This window comes from Schistocerca nitens, chromosome 5 (genome assembly GCF_023898315.1).
Source record: "Schistocerca nitens isolate TAMUIC-IGC-003100 chromosome 5, iqSchNite1.1, whole genome shotgun sequence".
NCBI lineage: Eukaryota > Metazoa > Arthropoda > Insecta > Orthoptera > Acrididae > Schistocerca > Schistocerca nitens.
In genome coordinates, this window is record NC_064618.1 from 857,257,688 (window position 1) to 857,280,950 (window position 23,263).

General features: G+C 39.2%; 1 protein-coding gene across 3 annotated transcripts in view; it reads left to right on the plus strand.

The window, feature by feature from the left end:
• LOC126259264 (protein FAM193A-like) overlaps positions 1 to 23,263 on the plus strand; it is a 242,585-nt gene that overhangs the window by 111,070 nt on the left and 108,252 nt on the right. For all 3 annotated transcript variants that reach the window (XM_049955899.1, XM_049955897.1, XM_049955898.1), the window contains exons 11-13: positions 2,599 to 2,708; positions 3,703 to 4,168; positions 15,577 to 15,738. In XM_049955899.1, the coding sequence (XP_049811856.1) occupies positions 2,599 to 2,708; positions 3,703 to 4,168; positions 15,577 to 15,738 (738 nt within the window). The remainder of the gene's footprint in view (positions 1 to 2,598; positions 2,709 to 3,702; positions 4,169 to 15,576; positions 15,739 to 23,263) is intronic.

The window sequence follows — 23,263 nt, forward strand, 5'->3', positions numbered from 1 at the left end:
CAGATACAGCACCAACAAAGCACAGCTTGTGCCTATTGGAACTAACAACAACATACACCAGCTTTTCTGAATTCCGCAGATGTGAAACCTACCTGCACTATATCCCTGCAGTATCTCCTCTGTTCCTGTAACCTCCTGGTCTCCACCTTCATTAGACAATATCCCCATATGCACAGCACATTACTGTCCCCTTACCCTACCTTGCTATCTCCCTCCCCCCCCCCCCCTATCCCCCACCCCAGCCACATCCTTACCCCTGCCATCCAGATTGCTTCTCCCATCATGCACAGTTGCTCACAGTCTGGCCTAGGCAGCCAGACACAGTGTGTGTGTGTGTGTGTGTGTGTGTGTTGTGTTTGCGTTAGGAGGCCTTTTGGCCGAAAGCTTACTTGTTTAGCAGTCTTTTTTGTTGTGCTTGTTTGCGATTCAACATCTGCACTGTATGGGGAGTAGCAAACTATCCTTTTCATAATATTAACAATGTAGGAAAAGACAGATTGCTACTTACCATAAATATGACACATTAAGTTGCAGAAAGGCACAAGTAAGACATTTACACAAAGCTTTTGGCCACAGTCTTCATCAGCAAAAGAGGAACACACACAATTCATCCACAAAAACCAGCACACCTCATGCACATGACTCGAGCCAGAATGGCATCGTCATTATTCCATCCTGGCATTTTCATCGTTTGATTTTACTATAGTTTTTGTTATTAAAGCCAGTTAAAAATAAATTTATTCAAAACAGTCTCAGATTAAGAAAGTTTTTTCCTCTCTGCAACATTAAAAATTTATTTGTGAAGTATGGGCATTATTCTAAAGTCATGCCACTTTGTTGCTTATATCATGCTCCAGTGATATCAGTGCTATTTTTCAGTTGGACAGCGTTGGGGATTGAAACAATCTTGTTGAAGGTACTACCTTGGCATTCACTTGATATTATTTAACGAAATAATGACATGGGTTTGAACTACCCTACTCTAAAATGAACACATCGTGTATTAAGAATCAGCAGCAACTGCTTCACTTTAAAGCAAGAACTGTAAACCTCAAGTAAGGTAATGGTATCCCTCAACCTGTTAGATGATTTAAGTTAAAAATTTTACATTGAGAAATACAAAAATTTGTAAGGATTTATGAACTTCTTGTCATATAATCAGGAGTGTTTGTATTTTCACTTAGTCTGCAAAATACGTTTCCATTGTGAAACAGATTTGACATGTGAAAATAAGGCAGATCTTCACTCTGTCTGGTTTGGATGTGAATGCTTTTTCCTCTGAAGCTACAGTATTCTTTTTCTTTTTTTAATATTAAAAATGAGTGGTTAAAAAAATGATTGTTGCTTAACTTCCATTTATGTGGAATTTTTGCTTCATAATTAACGTCTTAAGTTTTGAGGTCTGTTGAAACCCATGGACTATTATATTCTGCGTACTTCAGTGCATTGCGGTCAGATGTAAAAAGATCTTGGTATTTATTGAGATTAAAACAATGAACAAGTTGCCATTTGTGCACCCCAGAATGTATCGAGTTCTCTTTTATGATTGTAACGTATTTCATTCTTTTGTTGCTCTCTTCTAATTACCATCTGAAGAGACCAACAATCAGCAGTCAAAATCTCACATGTTCTTTAACACTGTTCTGTACCTGAAAAATGAAGTGAGCTGTCATTTCCAGATGTGTGTTTTTCATTTACTGTTGGATTATGAAATAAATAAAGAGAAAAGAAAGAAGGCTGCTTGCATTATTGATGCAGTATATGTTGTCCTGTATACCTTTCGCTACAAGAGGGTTCCCATCCATCACTTCGATGTGCATGTGTTATTAAGCCATCATCAGAACACTGTAGATATTATTTTTAACAAAGAAAAAGAAGGCAGACAAAGACATAATTTCTCAGCAATTTTATGTATATTTCCCAAGCTAACAGTTTCTGGGTCTTTTTTCATCTTTCGCTCATGTGTTGGGGTTGGGGAGGGTGTGGGAATATTCAGGAATATATGTGCTGAGATTCGTGGAAGGAGGGAACTACCCATTATTGAGTAACTTCAATGTGGGTAGAAATGTTGTAAATGAGGTGTTCCACCAGTGCAGCTTGATTAAATTGGAGGGTGGAGAGAGAAATTACAGCTGTGATAAGGGGTGGTGGTGAAGGGTAAAGAAAGTAAGCATTGAGTAGAGGTGCAAGGAGCAAAAATTGGAAATTATATGACTTATTTGTACAATGTGCATACTGCACATTACATCAGGTTGTAGCTGGTTCTGTTGATATTAGATGTTTTCCCTGTATCATAATTAGCAGTCATTTGAATCCTTCTTTGAGAAGTAGTTTTGGTATAGATTTTTAAGAATCTTGTTGCCTACCTAAATGTGAATGAGAAACCTTTCTCAGAGTTTGATCCACTAGACCATTACAATTTGAGGGAATTTTCACTCCAAATCATTTCATGTGTAAGTAAAGAAAAATTCCTGTACCTACCTCAGCTACTTTCTTAGGTTATAAAAAACTAAGAAAACCAAACTTCTCGAAAGTGATGTAACGTGTTCCAATTGATACATTCCCTTTGCAAATAAAATGTTTTTAATTTCTTTTTAGGTGATGGTGGTAGTCTTTATCCCCACTTGTACAATATACATCCTTCACTGTTGTCTCAGCTTGGTACCAAACACTCTCGTCTTGGTTTACATTTGCAAGACCAGACTCAGGTAGGTGAAATACTTAAGCTAAATCTGGATTGTGAGTTAGCAGCATTAATGCAAATTCTATGTGGACTTGATCTTATCTGTTGTGTCTTTGATCAGCAGTCAGTGGGTTGTGCGATTTAATGCATGTCTCTGTATGATACCATGGAAATTTATGCAGCTCTTATAATGTCACAGAAACAGTATGAGGAAATTGCATTTTGGAGCAATTGAAGTGTGTTGATATCATTGAGTGCTCCTGAATAGTAGCACATTTAATTGTTAAATAACCACCATTGCAGAACTTCTTGCTACTTCTACTGTTGATTGTTGTGCAGTCCATGTACATAAGCTTGGAGAGAATAGCCTTTTCAGAGTCCATAGTGTCAGTGATTTACTATGAGCATCTTCATTTGAATAAGGCAACTACTTTTCAGAGTTAACTGTCATCTCAACAACATATGGTGGACAGGAGTAGATGTCAGTTAACTTGAATTGTAACAGCCAACATAAAACACAGAAAATCATTGACAGCTTAAATGCTGATTGTGTTAGTAGCTGTATCATTCAGAAATCACAGTACCAACAACTTATCTCAAGGGTACTTCTGGTAACTGCATGTTGTATGGTACAGTGATGTGGGCCATACGGAGTTTTAATTGATCTGTCATTGACAGACGTGAACACCATTTAGTTGCATTGTTATAGTAAATGCATGCAGCCATATTGCTTAACTCCATTTCTTTTTACAAAATGCAAATGAGTAAGAAGAAGAAGAATTATGCTTGAGCAAGAAGCCATTCCTGTTCATTATAATGATGTTGCTTGTGTAAGTGCATGCAAGTGGATGTTTTCACCCCCACTACCCTACACAAACTTCTCAAATTACGAACTATAGATAAATGTTGTGATTAAAATTTTGTATGAATATTTTGGTTAAATGGTTAAAGTCTTCTTGTTGTATGAATGAGCTGAGTGCAGCACAATCACTTTATACCTTCCTCTTCACATGCTACAGCTGTCATCAGATGGAAAGGTGGGCTCACCCACAGCTCAGTCTCTGGCAGATCTCATACCTCGTGCACTTACACTTGAGACGTCTCCTCCTGTGGCTGATGGAGGGGAGGAAACTAGTGGAACTGCAGAAATCATTCATACAGACACTGCTTCATCTTCTCGGAGTACTCCAGTTACTGCAAGAACACATCATAAACATGAACCGTTACCATCCACTAACGCTGGAAGTGCAGAACTTCGACCTTCCATCCCCACTTCTCAACGTTTGAAGCCTGTTGTTACTCCTCCTGCAATGCCACCACAGCAGTCGCAGTTGCCAGCATCTACACCAGTTACAAATAAGAAGACAACTGGACGACAGTTGCGCTTGCGGCCAGCAGGAAATGCTGCCACTGTTCGGCACAGCACAACACAGACTGCTAGTCCTCCAACAAGAAATGGGCCTCATAGTGCCAAGTTGTGTCAAGGTAATTAAACATTTCATAGTGTAAAGTTATGTCTTGTTACTGTGCCCAACATATTTGAGATCATGTGAAATTGTTGTGAAGTGCAACAATTGGGTGCATGAAGTTAAGATCTGTATTTTCACGATATTTATATTGTCACTGCCACACACATTTTTCATAAATTTTTGTGAAAGGTAGGGAGGAGAGCTTATTTCTGATGTGATGTATCTACACAGAGTGTTTGTTTTAATTTGGAACACCTAAATATTTCAAAAAAATACCAATTGTATGAAAAAAATGTTCCAATTGGAAAGCTAATATTTTCATGGGAGTCTTCTGTCTGTTCTAAAACTAGCTACCCCCCAAACCCATCACACCTTTTTATTTCCAAATGGGAAAGCCCCCCCCCCTCCCCCCATTTTTATTGCAGATTTGGATTTTACACCAAATGGTAACTAGGGTTTAACTGAAGCATCTCCTATTTTTTATCCATTCGTGCTACCTGGCCTATAATCGACTAAATTCAAATTTTCAAGTTTCATTGTTAAGAACCAAGTAATATGATTCTACTTAACATTTTTGATAAAAATGTAAACTTTTTTGTTCCAAACAGTTGATATTATAGTTAAAGTTTAATGTAATTTTGCAAAGTTGATTGTGCAGTAAAACTTCAACATTTAGGCAATCAGAAGTCTGGCAAATAAGGTACATCTAACATAACGTAGTTCTCTGTTTCCCTTCAAGGTTGATCTCATTGAGTTCCCACAACTGCCGTAACTCACACTCTGATTTCAGCTCCACCTATCAACAAACGGAAAAAATTGTCTTGGGTAAAGTCTGGGTATTACTTGGCATACAATCTGAATCAGCAATAAAAACGAGGGTTCCCATTTTAAAATAAAAAGATTGATCCCCAAATAAGCAGGGGTTGGTGGGCCTGTTTTACCACAGCTGTATGTCCCCTTTGAAAATATTAACTTTCCATTTGGATAATTTTTTTCATACAAAGTCCATTTTTTGAGATATTTAGTTGTTCCAAGTTAAAACAAATTTCCAGGGTATATAAAATAGCATGTGTGTATGTGTGTATGTCCAGCATGTACCTAAACAACTCGATCGATTTCAGTCAAATTTGGTATGCATACTACGTGCTAAAAGAGAATCAGCAGTGTGTGGTTAGAACCCTTTGGCTGTCACAGGAGGAAAGATACGAACAACAAACTGTTTTTGAGCGTCATACATGTTGGCTGCCCTGCACAAGTGTGTTGTGTGGAAGTAAGGCATGCCTTGGAGGGCCTACATGTGCAGACGGGCATGGCTGAGCAGAGATGGGATTGAGGGAGGAGAGGAAGATATGGGCAGAGGGAGAGGGAGGAAGCTACGGTCAGAGAGAGAAGGCGGAGGAGATGGACAGAGAGAGGGAGGAGGGAGTATGTGGAAATTACACGTATCTATGTGCATGAACTGCAACATATGCTTGAAATGGTGACAACAAGTTGTTGCACAAAGTACATACACATGACCCAAAAGTTCTGGAGAGTGTCCTGAGTGATCTCCACTGCAGCCATTACATGGGCAAGGAGATCGTCCTGAAACTCTACAGGACTCTCCTAAACAATAGTCTTCATGTAACCCCTCAGGAAAAAGTCCAGAGGTTTTATATTGGGCGACTGTGCTGGCCAATGTATCCATCCACCTGTCCCCAAGTGTCTGGTGGTGACCGGACATCACATGGAAATTGGGTTGGCACACCATCGTACTGGAATCACATCATCCAGCGAATATGCGATGGCATATCCTCCAAATGCTGCATCAGTACGTCTTCCAGGAAGGTCAAGTGGTTGAGACGTATTGGACGGGTTACTAGAATACGTGGGCCAATTGGACGACCATAGATAGTAGCAGCCCATGCATTATTACTGAAATGATGTTGAAATCCATGGGGCTTGTGGCATGAGGGTTTTCTTCATCCCAAATATGGCTGTTATATGTGAAAATAATTATCTGAGATAAGTCTGTAACGTTGGCACAGTGGCACAGGAACCATGCACAGTAATTGTCACATTACGCAAAATAAGCTGGATCCAGTGTCTACTGTCTTGAGTCCCCTCTACAACACCTAAAACTGTGTAATAGAAACTCTGAATCACTCCGTATATACAGTGTGGTCTGAAACAGAATGTTTGTTGTGCCATTTCAGAGTCATTAGCCTTGAAGTTAACCAATCAGGCTGTTGTGTGTGCAAATTCAATGGCCCCACCAGAGATTGTGTTAGCAAACGTGTTCCTTGTTAGGTTTCCTAAAACCACCAGATCGAGCAGTCTCGTGCACTGTCATCTACACTATGAGAACAACTGACACTAATTGTACCTGGCCAGGCACTTCAATTTGCAAGCACAATGGCCTAATTGGCTGTCTTCAGTGCTAATTAACTCAGAAATGGTGCAATATAACAAGACTGGTTTAATAAAACTGGTAAATTTCCATGGAAAAAATGGAACGTCTTTTATGGTTATGGCTGATAAGCATGATTAATGCTAGGACATACAAAGAACCTCAACACTGTACAGCATACAGTTTATTGTTAACATACATCTGAATTGGTCAATGTGTCGACTGTGGTTGAAAATGGAGAAAATAGAGTTTCATCCTGTAATTAAACATTTTCATTTGAAGGGTTGGACTGCCGCACAAATCAAAACAGAATTGGATGAAGTTCACGTGGACTCTGCACCATTGTTGAAGACCATTTACAGTTGGGTTAAGGAGTTTAAATGTGACCAGACAAGCACCGAAGACAATGCATGCTGCAGCCATCCAGTTGAGGTCAGCGCAAAGAAACCATAGACAAAATCCATGATATGATAATGCAAGACTGCCAAATAAAAGTTCATGAGATTGCTGAGACTGTAGGCAATTCAACTGAATGAGTGCACAATATCATGCACAGAGAATTGGTTATAAACACTGTTTGTGAGCAGTGTTCTGTGATTGCTCACAGTCAACCAGAAGTGCATCAAGCACAAAATTTCAACGTAGTGCCTGGTGACGTTTCATCACATTCTGCAAGACTTTGAAACGGCAGTCAAAACACTGGGCAAAGGCTGGTGAAAGTACACCAAAGAAGGCAGAGACCATTTTGTCAGCTGGTAAGGTGATGGGCACTGTTTCCTGGGATTCCCTAGGAATAATCCTCATAGATTACTTGGAAAATGGCAGAACCATAACTGGGGCAGAACCATAACTGGGCCCCTTTTTCTTCATTGCCTAGATCGTTTGAAATTTGCATTGGCTGAAAAAAGAATGAAGTTGGCATGCAAAAAAGTGCTCTTTCACCAGGATAATGCACCATTTCACACATCAGCGATAACAGTGGCAGAAGTACACGAATTTGGTTTGAACTGGTTCCTCATTCTCCCTGTTCACCAGTCTGAGCCCCCAAGTGACTTCTTCCTGTTCCCTGACTTGAAACTTCATCTTACTGGGAAAAAATTTTTGTGAGATGAGGAAGTGATAGTTGCAGTCAGTGAGTATTTTGCAGAGTTTGACAGAACTTATTTTTCTGATGGGATGAAAAAGCTGGAGTATCATTGGACCAAGTGTATATCCCTCAAAGGAAACTGTTGAGGAATAAGGTGCTTTGTTTGTAAAACAAGGATTTTTTCTTGCTTTTTTACAGGACTTATCAAATCACTTGTGTATACACACACACACACACACACACACACACACACACACACAAAAAGAGTTGTCAGATGCATTTCATCTGGTGTTTTGGCAGATGTCTGCAATTTCGTTTCTGCAAACGTAGTTGTTGTCAGCCCAAACAAATACTGCTCATCATGTGTTTCATGTGATGCCTGCTGTTGATGGAAAGAATTGGTTTGTTTCCTGTTACAAACAAAATGATATTAAAGAAGCATTTTATATGCTTATTTGATAGAGCAGTCCCAAATTAGACTAGTACAGTATTTGTTTTATCAATATGTATTGACAGAGACAGGGAGAGTAAAACTATTGTGAACACTATCTCTTCTACTTACAAGTACTCATAGTCCTTAACCCTAAGTAGATGCACCTGTGTATAAAGTGCGCCAACTGCAAATAACATTGTCTTGTACCATTTTATTGTTGTTTCATAATTGTGACCCTGTACTTATTGCTTCATAGTTAACTTCAGCTACCTCAATGTTGGGATACATCTGCGTGAGCAGCAGTAACATAAAATAAACAGCAAGCTAGGTGAGAAAAAATTTATGATTGGTTCAAGAAAATGACCCAGAGTCTGATATTGGAGCACAGTTCCACAATGAGAAAGTTGTCCATGAGATAATAAGTAATGGAATGAGCCATTGGCAGGAATATGGTGCAACTGTGCTGTTTAATGCCCCGAGTGGGTCATTACTGTGACATACACTACTGCTCATTAATTTCAATACACCCAATAAATGACATCCAGTTCTTTGTAGATAAGGTCTAATACCATGGGTACGGTTGAGGAAGCAAAGGAATAGTACAACAGTTGTACACATGTTGTGATTTTTGTTTGTGGTCATCGAGATACAAACAACGTTGTATACATAAATGTTATGTTCCTATCTGATACACTATGTGATCAAAAGTACCCGGAAACCCCCAAAAACATAAGTTTTTCACATTAGGTGCATTGTGTTGCCACCTGCTGCCAGGTACTCCATATCAGTGACCTCAGTAGACATTAGACATCATGAGAGAGAAGAATGAGGCACTCCACGGAACACACGGACTTCGAATGTGGTCAGGTGATTGGGTGTCACTTGTCATGTGTCTGTACGCGAGATTTCCACTCTCCTAAACATCCCTAGGCCCACTGTTTCCAATGTGATAGTGAAGTGGAAATGTGAAGGTACATGTACAGCACAAAAGCGTACAGGCCGACCTTGTCTGTTGACTGACAGACACTGCCGACATTTGAAGAGGGTCGTGATGTGTAGTAGGCAGACATCCAGACCATCACAAAGGAATTCCAAACTGCATCAGGATCCACTGCAAGTACTATGACAGTTTGGCAGGAGATGAGAAATTGTTACCCAGTTGCTGTTGTGCTGCTGCTCTCTCTCTCTCTCTCTCTGAACTTATATTTTTGTATGTATATTTTTAAACACACTTGTTGCTTTGTCACCAGTTTTTCTGTCTTCTTACTTCTGTGACTGTTAATGGTATTGAGGGAAAGGTAACTCCAGGTAGGAATATCAACAGTTTAGGAAAAGATAGATTGCTACTTACAGCAAAGATGACACGTTAAGTTACAGACAGGCACATGTAAGACAATTACACATAAGCTTTCTGCCACAGCCTTCATCAGAGAAAGAGGAAAGAGAAATGCACACCATTCATTCCCACAAGCACGCAGACCTCCTGCACACGACTGCCAACTCTGGTATATTGGGCCAGAATGTGCAAATGCTAGAATGATCCAAGCTGCTAGAATTGGTGGTCATGTATGCATGAGATGTGAATGATTGGTGTGTGTTTATCTTTTTATAATGAAGGCCTTTGGTTGATTGGTTGTGTGTCAGTGTCTTCTATCTGTGCCTTTCTGTAACTTAATGTGTCATCTTTATAAAAGGTTACAATCTATCTTTTCCTACATTGTTGTTAATGGTATTGTATTTTGTGCATCAGTTTATCCTTACCATTTTGATTATCTCTTCTTGCATACAGCATTGTTGTTTTCTTTAATGTTCCATATTGTTATTGAATCTGGATTTCTCCTTTCTTTGCTATTTTCAGAGGGATGAGCTAGGGTATGAAGGAGACAAGCTGTGTACAGAACAATTGGGCTGACAGTGAGAAAGAATACATCCCCCACCTTCATGTATTGCTTCAAACAGTTATTTACAGAGTCGGTTGACAAGCAGAATATTTAAATGCTCGTTGTAATTGTAGTTGAAACTGCTTCTCCATAAAAATCATAAGTGGTATGTGTGATCAAATAGAAACGGTCTTCACTCAAAATATTCAAAACATTGTGCAACACATGAAGTGTAATGTCCAGCAATTCTAATGTGAGAAAAATATTGTTTTACAATTTTTGTCAATCTTTTGTGATAGAGCACTACACATTTTGTCTAGTGTTCTGGTATCTCCTGCTTAAATAGACAAAGAAAAAGGGGGTAGTATGTTGTACATACAATATCTTCTCATTTACAGCATTCAGTCACAAGTGATTTATTTCATTAAGCACTGTTTTTTACTAACCTTGGGCCATTATGGGCTAGTAGTGACAGGATAGTAAGCCCCAATTCGTTTTTATATACATTATTTCTTAATTTTATTCCAGAAAATCTTGAGAATTTTGACATGTTTCTGTATTCGTGTTTTGTATTTCATCCAGGGCAGTGTTAACCTTTCCCACATTAGTTTGTTTTACAAGAAGTTTATCATTGTTTGTACCTTTATGACTGTTATGTCACTTCGTTTTCTTTCATCTTTCTTATGTATACTCCCCCCTTCTGCAATTTGCCAGTGATTTTTTTCTTCTGCTATTGCTAGATGATTGAGATGTACAACTTGGCAAAATTTTTAGTCTGTGTTTTCTTTTTGTTTCATAAATTACACTAATATCCAAATGAGTGACAGCTTAATCATCAATTGTTGTACTTATATCTGTCATCATCTTGAGACAAATATGCACATGTTTACTGGCCTGTGAGTGAATTGTATTTTGGGTTATCTTATTGAAGTTGAAGTTTTATGCTCATTATTTCTCTTCTGTTCTTTATTTGAACTTATCTACTTAGGTACTTTTCATGTTGGTGTGATTCTAAATTTCCACTAAATTCATTTGTCCTTAGTATTCAAACCTCCCAATTATACGTATTACACAGTCAAGCCACATTGATGTGACCACATGCCAAAAGCATGAATAACCAACTTTTGCAGTCCAAGATGTACAGGAAGAAAGTGAAGTTGTGGAAGGTACTGAAAGGGATGTGGAGCCATGCCAATTCCAGTGCTTTGGCCAGCGGCATTAGGTTTCTCGCTTGACTATATGTGGTGTTAACAGCCTCATCGAGGTGGTCCCACAGATTCTCCGTTGGGTTTAAATCTGGACAGTTCAGTGGGCTTGGGAGTATGGTTAACTCATCTGGGTGCTATTCAAACCGTGCATGTACACTGCAAGCTGAGTGACACTGCGGCAGGGTGGGGTTTGTTGCGCACGTTCGTACTGTCTCACCTCAATTGTTCACCTACCTCAGTACAGCTTCCTTATGATGTCCCTTCACTCTGCAGTAGTAGATACTTACTAGGCCGTGTAAAGCAGTGTTGATGAAACCACGACCTAATACCTACCACAGAGGCTGCGTAACTCAGGTTGCGAATCAGTTCCTATAAGTTCATTTTAACAAATTTCAGATGGTGGGAAAATGCAGTTTACTTGCAGTAAGCCTCCAGAAATTCTGGTAAACTGGTTTTTATTCTTAAGGAAGCACATAAATTTGCTATCAGGTACGAATTTACTGTTTTAACTGCTCCTATATTCCCAGCTCACAGTCTGTGCAAAATGTTCTCACACGAAAAAAGCAGCCAGAATATCTACCAGTCCGACCCAATTAACAATTGATCTGACAGTCACTGGCCCACTACTATAGCGTTTTGAAACTTCTGGTCAAATCAGTGGTCTTCAATGTCTGATGTGAAGTGCTCGCCTAAACATTCCATAAAGAATACAGAATCTGCCAGGTGGAATTTCACTAAGCCCCAATATATCACACGCTAATAACACGTCAATTAACTAATTCAGAAACATCAAACTTTCCTCAAAATGTTCCTAATTCAAACCTCCTTAGGTACCACTTGTTCTAAATGTAATGACCTCAATAGTTCTTAATTTTACATTCAATTTGAACAGTGAAATCTAATGTGGTCTTACACGTACGACAGCTAGCGAGCAACTCTCCTCTGTCATCCTCTCCCCTCTGCATATCTATCTATCTGTGCATGGGAACAGCTTAATTCTGATTGGCTGATGGGTCTAATTGACCTAATGATCCTTCTAGATCATTCTCGCAGCAAAACTAGCCTGAGCCAATCAAATTACTCAGAAAATCATTTACGTGATTACACTTCCAATTTCTAATAGCATGTTTAATAAAATAGACGGAAATGCAAAATAATCTTTAAATTAATTTTGAAACTTATTCCAATTCCGACTTCTATTCTGGCTGCTCTCTTACATAAGCAAGCACAATTCGACATACGTCATCAGCGTCGTGGTTGCACCACAATTTTCCCACGATTCAATTTTATCAGGCTTTACAAAAAACAATATTAAATTTTAACTTACGTCCCACAGACACGCTCTAATTTGTTCCCACGTATATACACAACAATGTAATAAGCAGATAATAATTTTGAATGATTTTTACACTACGAAATTGCAGAGTAATTAAAGTTTTGAAAAAAATTCCAATTAAGTGAGTTTTATGAATTGAAAACTCTGTTATGACTTTAGATGATAATACACAAACTGCTATTGTTCCTAACTGAGTTTTGAAACATGAGTGTCGGTTTTTGGACATTTAAGCAAGTTTCTCAATTTCCTGAACTATAAGAGATAAAAAGCTGAAATTTTAACAGGCTATTCTACTTAATAACAAAAGATGGTATACCAAGTTTGAGCAAAATCGGATGATAATTACTATAGTTTATTTAGATTTGTAGGGGGTATGAATTTATGTTACTACTAGATGTTAACTGGAGACCGTTCTCACAGCCGATAGCGTCAGCTGTGCTGTGAGTCATAGCAGAGAGCAAATCCTGCAGCCACCAGTACACAGCTGCGTGCTATACTGTACAGAAGGTTATCTGGTAATAACTTGCTACGTTACACCCCAACTAAGGACGTTGTGTTGTCCTGCTAGTTGATGCCATTGTGTCAAGGAAAAATAAACTTCAAGTAGACTAATATATCAACAAAAACAATCAATTCTTGAAATTTAATGTAACTGAATAGATGATAAATCTACTCACCAAACAGCGGCAGGACAACACGCATACAGATATTTAAGTTTACAAGCTCTTGGAGCAAATGACTCCTTTTTCTGGCATAAGGATAGAAGAGGAAGGAAGAGGGGTGAAGTAAAAGGACTGTGAGGTCTAGGAAAAAGGGTAGAGTACAGAAAAGTTGCCCAGGACCCCAGGTCAGGGGAGACTTACTGGATGGGATGAGAAGGGAAGACTAATACATCGTTTCTTCTCATCCTGTCCTATGTCTCCCCTGAGCCAGGGTTGTGGGTGGCTTTTCCAAACTGTATTCCTTTGCCCAGACCCCGCCAGTCCATTCCCATTATCTTTCCCCTTCAGCCCTTCTACCAGGAGGAGGAGTCACTGGTTCCGAAAACTTGCAAACTTAAATACCTGTATATATGTATTCTCCTGCCACTGCTCTGAGTAAACCTTTAATCCATCTAATTACATTGAACTACATGTAGGTGTGGACATGGTCATCAAGGGTAGATGGATACTTGTGTTGATCCATTGTGCCTTCAGAATGATGAGATCACCCTGGGAATGTCACAAAAACATTCTCCAGACCATAATGCTCCCTCCTGATTGTGTGGTTTTTGTTTTTAGATGTATCATCCCATGCACTCCAATGGCAATCAGTCTCATCTGAAAAAGCCTCCTGTTATTGCTCAGTAGACATCCATTTGTGATAATTGCGTACAAATTCGAGTCTTTGTCGTCGATGAACAGCAGCCAGCATGGGTGCGTGAATGTGGTGCCTGCTGTGGAGGCCCATACAAAGCACCATTTGCTGAACTGTCACTGACGAGATGCTGATGGTAGCCCCTTGGTTCATCTGGGTGTTCAGCTGCTCAACAGTTGTATGTCTACTCATCTGTACACATCTCCACAGTTGTCATTCATCCCTGTTATCTATGGTCCTCAGTGTACTGTGGTTGCCTCAGTGCTGGTTTTGGATAGCTGCATTTTGCATGTACTCTGTATATTAAACGGGCAGCACCCAAACAGTGTACAAACTTAGCAGTTTCGGAAATCCTTTCATCCTTGGCCCAAAAGCCAATGATCATGTCCTTTTGAATGTCAGATAACTCAGTCTATTTCCACATTCAACAACGACTGCACTATTTTCCATGTACCCCTCCACTGCTAGTGCTGCCACCTGCTGTCTATGTGGTTATTGCATGCTGACATTGAAAATAGGCAGTGGTCACATTAACATGGCTGGACTGAGTAGATTAAGTTCACTACCTTCCTACCAACTGCCACATTGTGTAGAAATGTCTGTGGCCACCCAGTTTGTTCATTACTCTAAATAAAGAATTACAAAATGAATAAATTACCAGTAGCACTTTGTGATTTTTAATTAGCATGCTCTCTTTGTCTTGTGGACAAGATTTGGAAAACGTAGGAGTATTTGTTATTGTATGGGATGTTATCAGTTGTAAGTCACCTTGATGAAAAGAGCCTCTTGGGTTTGTGGTCCATGAAAGATAGCATTTAAGTGTTTAGCCATTGAATTCCATTATCTACTTTTTGACAGGAAGATACTTGACACACAGTGGAAAGGCTGCACCAAATGATTAATATTAGCTGAACATTGGTAAAGGCTTTGACAAAGAATTGTGTTTATAACCGTATGGTACATACTGCAATTTTCGCTATAGTATTAAGCTAGTTAACCTGTTCCATTGCCTCTTGTTTCCTTTATCTTCCAGTGATTACTGCCAGTAGATTGATGGTATCTTCACATTTTTAGATGGAGCTGGCTGGAATTATCTAGTTTAGGTAATAATTTTGTTTTAAAGTTTTCACTTGGATACAGTCCACTTCAGTTGCTTAATTTTAATTTCTTACTGTAGTATCTTTCACAGTTTACCTAGGAATATTGATAGTAAGGTCAAAAAATAAACTGAAAGCACACTGATATCAGGATATAGATTCAGTTTATTCCTCATCCATTATTGCCATCTTGCTTGGAACCTAATATGCTTCAGTGTCATGAAGATTCAGGGAGAAATGTGCCTTCCATATTTTTCAATTACTTGACATGTTGGTTTTATAGAAGATAGTTTGTAAACAGTTCCAGTCGTATGTTGTTTCTTCCCATGCCTTTTGAATCAGTACTGTTGCAAATCCTAATTTTGGTTACATTAGTTACTGGAATTTTTCTAACTTTCTTATATATTTGTGATATAAAGATTCACAAACATTTTTTGTTTTCATATTGTTGGCTATTAGGAATACTTTGCACAATTTAAAAATTTTGTTTAGAAACAAAACATTAACTTGTATCAGCTGTTGTCCAAGATATGTTGATTTCTTTTACTAGCTCCATGCATAATTATGAGCAGTTTGTAATTGTATGTCTTGTGCAACTTTCTACGAGGGGCTAATTTATCATTTTTCCTCTATGTTAGGTCATGGTCATCAATCTCTACCTGACGTCGTTAAGTCAGCTGCTGTTACCACGTCTACTCATCGTAGTTCAACCAATTCAAAACTAGTGCCACATGCCTGTCATAAAACTGCAAAAAATGTTGGGAATGTTGAATCCATAAAAAGAGTAGCATGTGCAGAATGTGAGTATATTTTGCATTTTATAAATATGAGAATGGAAAACTAACAATTTTAGTATTTTGTATGTGCAGAGCATTACTATTAATATGATACTGGTTAGTTATGGGCAAAATACAAACAGAATTCAATGTCCTTCGGAGCTAACACACACACACACACACACACACACACACACACATATACTACTACTACTACTACTACTACTACTACTACTACTTTGAGGAAAGTGTAGAGATGGACAGAAATGGATGAGAGATAAACTACCCAGTTCTAAGAAGGGAAATTGTGCAGAAAGGCAAACGGTATTTTGCTGCATCCATTTTAGTAAGCCACCACAAGAATTAGTGTCTCATCAGTAATTCTTGCACTTTCGAGACTAAACTGAAGAATTTTCCCGTGGTTCACTCCTATTCTGTTCAGGAGCTTCTGGAAAAAATTAAGCAAATTCCTGTGTTATATTGATGATTATGCAAATACATATTCAGAAGCTTATCATCTGCAAAGGATTCATGTAAATTTTATTCGATTTATTATTATCTATTCTAATGTGATATTCATGTAATGACTCCTTCCATGACCATGTAGATTTGCTCCTCAGTTTACTCGTACACAACTAGATGTGTAAATTAAATAAATAAATAAATAAAAATCTTAGTTAAGAGTTCAGTCTTTATTACTTGCTTGTCTGCCACGTAGCACATCTACTTAAAAAACTACAGAGGATTTAAATCAGCAGACCTAGCAGGCCAAGTAACTGTTCCTCCTCGACCAATCCATCTGGCAGGATACCTTCGGTTCAGAACACGACCTGCACCCAAAGCACTATGTGCTGGACATCCATCGTGTTGAGTCCACATAAGCATTCTGGTTCATAGTGGCACTTCATCCAGAAGGGGAGGAAGATTTCGTCTGAGGAAGTTGGCATACGCTGTGCTGTTTAGACTACCATTGGTGAAATAAGGACCAATAGTTGTAGTACCAAGCATCCCACACCAGGTGTTAATTCTCCATGTACGCTGATGTTCCACCTGTCTAAGCCATCGTGGGTTGTCGCTGGACCAGTTATGCATGTTCCTTGTATTTACCTGTATTTTGTTTGAGAAGGAACATTCATAGGTAAATAGAACATTGGAGAAGAAGTTCGGATTGGCGAGGATTTGCTGCTGTGCCCACTGACAGAACTGTATGATTCTGGAAATCATTCCCATGCAATTCTTGGTGTAGGTGTACATGGTAAGGAAGAACTGGTGACGTGTAAGAATACGATGTACGCTGGTTTTAGGAATGCCAATCTCGTTTTCAAGCTGCCGTGTGCTCACATATGGATTCATAGCAATGGGAGTGTGAACAGTAACTTTGGCAGCTTCGTCTGTGCGAGTGCTAAGACGACTGCGTTGTCATGGGTTGATACTTCCCGTTTCCTGAAGTGTCGCAACAAGACAAGAAAACTTCCGTCGGGAAGGTGCGTTCTTGTCAGGATACTGATCTCTGTACAGTTCCACTGCCTGCATAGCATTTCACCTACCTTCAACAACAACAACAGAAATATTATGTCGATGCAATTTGTAGGAAGGACAGCCTTTACTGTATGCTTACTCTAAACAACAGTATTTAAAAGGACTAAACTACTATACAAAATGTACCATGTAAAGAAAACAGTATTTCAATTACTGTTCTGTTAAGTTACATTCCCCATAGATGAGTAGCATTTCTACCTTCTTTTCGTCGGTGTTCATTCTACTTGCACAACTCTTTAACTGATGATGGTTGACAGAATGACCTGTGTGCATTCTACTTATGTTTACATTTGTACTCTGTCAGCGTCAGTACGTGGATGTGTTCCATTACCCCGAGTACCTGCACTAAGCGCTGGGAGCATCAACATCAGTGTTGCGTTATGTAATTAAAAACATTGTATTTCAGTGAATGTTACACTGTGATACATTTTTGAATAGGTTTTTAGGAGAGGAAATGAATTACCGGATAAAAAACACAGGGTGCCATTTAAAAAAAGCCATACCGCTGTTCATATCTTTGTAAAAAGCAAAGCTACAATGAAGGCAATCATGCTGATTGATGTCCTCCTGACAGCTAAAGAATATCTGTTTCAAACATTTTGTAATTTGCATCTGGACAAACAGTTATTAAGGGTGGTCAAGATAAATGGGACCCCCTGTGTATGGCGACCAGCTTTTAATCATGGTTTTAAGCGAGGTAACCAACATCTGACCATGGTTTTAAGAGAGATTCAGTCAGTAAATTTAAATTGCACAACTACATCACATTTTCTTCGAATACAGCTGACATCCCCCCCCATGAACCATGGACCTTGCCGTTGGTGGGGAGGCTTGCGTGCCTCAGCGATACAGATGGCCGTACCGTAGGTGCAACCACAACGGAGGGGTATCTGTTGAGAGGCCAGACAAACATGTGGTTCCTGAAGAGGGGCAGCAGCCTTTTCAGTAGTTGCAGGGGCAACAGTCTGGATGATTGACTGATCTGGCCTTGTAACATTAACCAGAACGGCCTTGCTGTGCTGGTACTGCGAACGGCTGAAAGCAAGGGGAAACTACAGCCGTAATTTTTCCTGAGGACATGCAGCTTTACTGTATGATTAAATGATGATGGCATCCTCTTGGGTAAAATATTCCAGAGGTAAAATAGTCCCCCATTCGGATCTCCGGGCGGGGACTACTCAAGAGGACGTCATTATCAGGATAAAGAAAACTGGCATTCTACGGATCGGAGCGTGGAATGTCAGATCCCTTAATCGGGCAGGTAGGTTAGAAAATTTAAAAAGGGAAATGGATAGGTTAAAGTTAGATATAGTGGGAATTAGTGAAGTTCGGTGGCAGGAGGAACAATACTTTTGGTCAGGTGATTACAGGGTTATAAATACAAAATCAAATAGGGGTAATGCAGGAGTAGGTTTAATAATGAATAAAAAAAATAGGAGTGCGGGTTAGCTACTACAAACAGCATAGTGAACGCATTATTGTGGCCAAGATAGACACAAAGCCCATGCCTACTACAGTAGTACAAGTTTATATGCCAACTAGCTCTGCAGATGATGAAGAAATTGATGAAATGTATGACGAGATAAAAGAAATTATTCAGGTAGTGAATGGAGACGAAAATTTAATAGTCATGGGTGACTGGAATTCGTCAGTAGGAAAAGGGAGAGAAGGAAACATAGTAGGTGAATATGGATTGGGGGGAAGAAATGAAAGAGGAAGCCGCCTTGTAGAATTTTGCACAGAGCATAACTTAATCATAGCTAACACTTGGTTCAAGAATCATAAAAGAAGGTTGTACACCTGGAAGAATCCTGGAGATACTAAAAGGTATCAGATAGATTATATAATGGTAAGACTGAGATTTAGGAACCAGGTTTTAAATTGTAAGACATTTCCAGGGGCAGATGTGGATTCTGACCACAATCTATTGGTTATGAACTGCAGATTGAAACTGAAGAGACTGCAAAAAGGTGGGAATTTAAGGAGATGGGACCTGGATAAACTGAAAGAACCAGAGGTTGTAGAGAGTTTCAGGGAGAGCATAAGGGAACAATTGACAGGAATGGGGGAAAGAAATACAGTAGAAGAAGAATGGGTAGCTCTGAGGGATGAAGTAGTGAAGGCAGCAGAGGATCAAGTAGGTAAAAAGACGAGGGCTAATCGAAATCCTTGGGTAACAGAAGAAATATTGAATTTAATTGATGAAAGGAGAAAATATAAAAATGCAGTAAATGAAGCAGGCAAAAAGGAATACAAACGTCTCAAAAATGAGATCGACAGGAAGTGCAAAATAGCTAAGCAGGGATGGCTAGAGGACAAATTTAAGGATGTAGAGGCTTGTCTCACTAGGGGTAAGATAGATACTGCCTACAGGAAAATTAAAGAGACCTTTGGAGAGAAGAGAACCACTTGTATGAATATCAAGAGCTCAGATGGCAACCCAGTTCTAAGCAAAAAAGGGAAGGCAGAAAGGTGTAGGAGTATATAGACGGTTTATACAAGGGCGATGTCCTTGAGGACAATATTATGGAAATGGAAGAGAATGTAGATGAAGATGAAATGGGAGATAAGATACTGCGTGAAGAGTTTGACAGAGCACTGAAAGACCTGAGTCGAAACAAGGCCCCGGGAGTAGACAACATTCCATTAGAACTACTGATGGCCTTGGGAGAGCCAGTCATGACAAAACTCTACCATCTGGAGAAGAATATAATAATTCCAATCCCAAAGAAAGCAGGTGTTGACAGATGTGAATATTACCGAACTATCAGTTTAATAAGTCACAGCTGCAAAATACTAACGCGAATTCTTTACAGACGAATGGAAAAACTGGCAGAAGCGGATCTCGGGGAAGATCAGTTTGGATTCTGTAGAAATGTTGGAACACGTGGGGCAATACTAACCTTACGACTTATCTTAGAAGAAAGATTAAGTAAAGGCAAACCTATGTTTCTAGCATTTGTAGACTTAGAGAAAGCTTTTGACAACGTTAACTGGAATACTCTCTTTCAAATTCTGAAGGTGGCATGGGTAAAATACAAGGAGCGAAAGGCTATTTACAATTTGTACAGAAACCAGATGGCAGTTATAAGAGTCGAGGGACATGAAAGGGGAGCAGTGGTTGGGAAAGGAGTGAGACAGGGTTGTAATCTCTCCCCGATGTTATTCAATCTGTATATTGAGCAAGCAGTAAAGGAAACAAAAGAAAAATTCGGAGTAGGTATTAAAATTCATGGAGAAGAAGTAAAAACTTTGAGGTTCGCCGATGACATTGTAATTCTGTCAGAGACAGCAAAGGACTTGGAAGAGCAGTTGAACGGAATGGACAGTGTCTTGAAAGGAGGATATAAGATGAACATCAACAAAAGCAAAACGAGGATAATGGAATGTAGTCAAATTAAATCGGGTGATGCTGAGGGGATTAGATTAGGAAATGAGACACTTAAAGTAGTAAAGGAGTTTTGCTATTTAGGGAGCAAAATAACTGATGATGGCCGAAGTAGAGAGGATATAAAATGTAGACTGCCAATGGCAAGGAAATCGTTTCTGAAGAAGAGAAATTTGTTAACATCGAGTATAGATTTAAGTGTCAGGAAGTCATTTCTGAAAGTATTTGTATGGAGTGTAGCCATGTATGGAAGTGAAACATGGACGATAACCAGTTTGGGCAAGAAGAGAATAGAAGCTTTTGAAATGTGGTGCTACAGAAGAATGCTGAAGATAAGGTGGGTAGATCACGTAACTAATGAGGAGGTATTGAATAGGATTGGGGAGAAGAGAAGTTTGTGGCACAACTTGACTAGAAGAAGGGATCGGTTGGTAGGACATGTTTTGAGGCATCAAGGGATCACAAATTTAGCATTGGAGGGCAGCGTGAAGGGTAAAAATCGTAGAGGGAGACCAAGAGATGAATACACTAAGCAGATCCAGAAGGATGTAGGTTGCAGTAGGTACTGGGAGATGAAGAAGCTTGCACAGGATAGAGTAGCATGGAGAGCTGCATCAAACCAGTCTCAGGACTGAAGACCACAACAACAACAACAACACAGCTAACGTACTCTGCTTATTTCTATTATTGTGCTATACAATTTTGGAGTAACTCCACAAACTGAGAGAGAATTTGGAGAGTGCAAAAGCATGGAATAAGACATATTTGTGGTGTAAATTCAAGGACGTCACGCTGTAACCTGTTCAAAGAACTGTGTATACTAACTACTGCTTCTCAGTATATCTTCTCCTTAGCAAAGTTTGTTGTAAGTAATATGCCTCTTTTTCCCAACCAATATCTCAGTGCACAATATCAATTCTAGGAACAATAACAGTGTACGTAAAGACTTGAAATCGTTTATCTCAGTCCATACAGTTGCTTCTCTTTTCTCCAGGCCTCTTCAGTTTCCTGTAGGCAGTATCTGTCTTTCCCCTAGTCATATATACTTTTAACTCTTTACATTTGTCCTCTAGCCATTTCAGCTTATCCAGTTTGCACTTCCTGTCAGTCTCATTTTGTAGACTTTTGTATTACCTTTTGCCTGCTTCATTGCTGCATTGTTATATTTTCTCCTTTCATCAATTAAATTCAATATCTTCTGCATTATCCAAGAATTTGTACTAGGCCTTATTTTTTTTTACCTAATTGATCCTCTGCTGGAGTCACTATTTCATCTCTCAGAGCTACCCATTCATCTTCTACTGTATCTCTTTCCCCGTTTGTTAATTATTGCCTAACCTGTGGTTCTTTCAGTGTATTCGGGTCCCATCACCTTAATTTCCTACTTTTTTTGCAAAGTCTTTCAGTTTTAATCTACAATACACAACCAGTAAATTGTGGTCAGTCCACATTTGACACTAGAAATGTCTTACAGTTTAAAATCTGGTTCCAAAAAATGTCTTACTATTAAATAGTCTGATACCCTCTGGTGTCTCCAAGCTACTCCCCACATATACAATCTTCTCTCATGATTCATAAATTGTTAGTGGTGACTAAATTATGCCTTGTGCAAAATTCTACCGTGCAGCATCCTCTTTAATTTGTTTCCCCAGTCCGTAATATCCTCCTCCTGTTTTTCTATATCTTCGTTTTTTTAATATTGAATTCCAGTCCCCACCACAATTCAATTTTCCTCTCCATTAACTATCCAAATAATTTCTTTTACTTCATCATGTGTATGTGAGCTTCCTATCTGTCTTGGCTACAATAACACATTGGGGATGCTTTTCAGCTTACATGTATTCCTATTATTAATTATTAACCTACTTCTGCTTTACCCCTATTTGATTTTATGTTTATAATCCTGTACTCACCTGACTTCCTTCTGCTACCAAACTTCACTATCTGCCTCCCTTTAAAATTTTCAAAACTACTTTCCTGATTAAGGAGCCCAGTATTCCACGCTGTTTCGAGGTGAGCTCAATCATCTAGACCGTTGCCCCTGCAACTGCAGAAAAGTTTGCCCCCCCCCCCCCCCTCTCTCTCTCTCTCTCTCTCTCTCTCTCTCTCTCTCTCTCTCTCTCTCTCTCTCTCTCCCCCCCTCTCTCTCTCTCTCTCTCTCTCAACCACACATTTGCCTGGCCTCTCAACAGATACCCTTCCATTGTGGTTGCATCTAAGGTACAACAACCTGTATCTTTGAGTCATGCCAGCAACCGTAATTTACATTTGCAATATCTGCACAATTTACAGTTATGTCCTTTTGTATCTAAATTATGTAAATTCAGTGATGAGAGTTTGAACAGCATTACCTGTCTTATCAGGTTGTTCAGTGATACCCAGAAGCCTAGTTCTTATTCCCTTTTCAAGATCAAGATACATTACAACCAGAATGAACATCTTTCTGTTTTTGTGATTGGAGGCATCGGTAGCACTATAGAAGATATCAAGTATCAAACTCTTCTTGGAGCAAAAAAATTTTTTTGCAATTGCTTCTGCCTTAGTTCAGCTACAGGACATCATCATCTTCACCAAATTAGAGTAACAGAAAAGTTCTTTGATACTTTATTTCCATAATTTGTA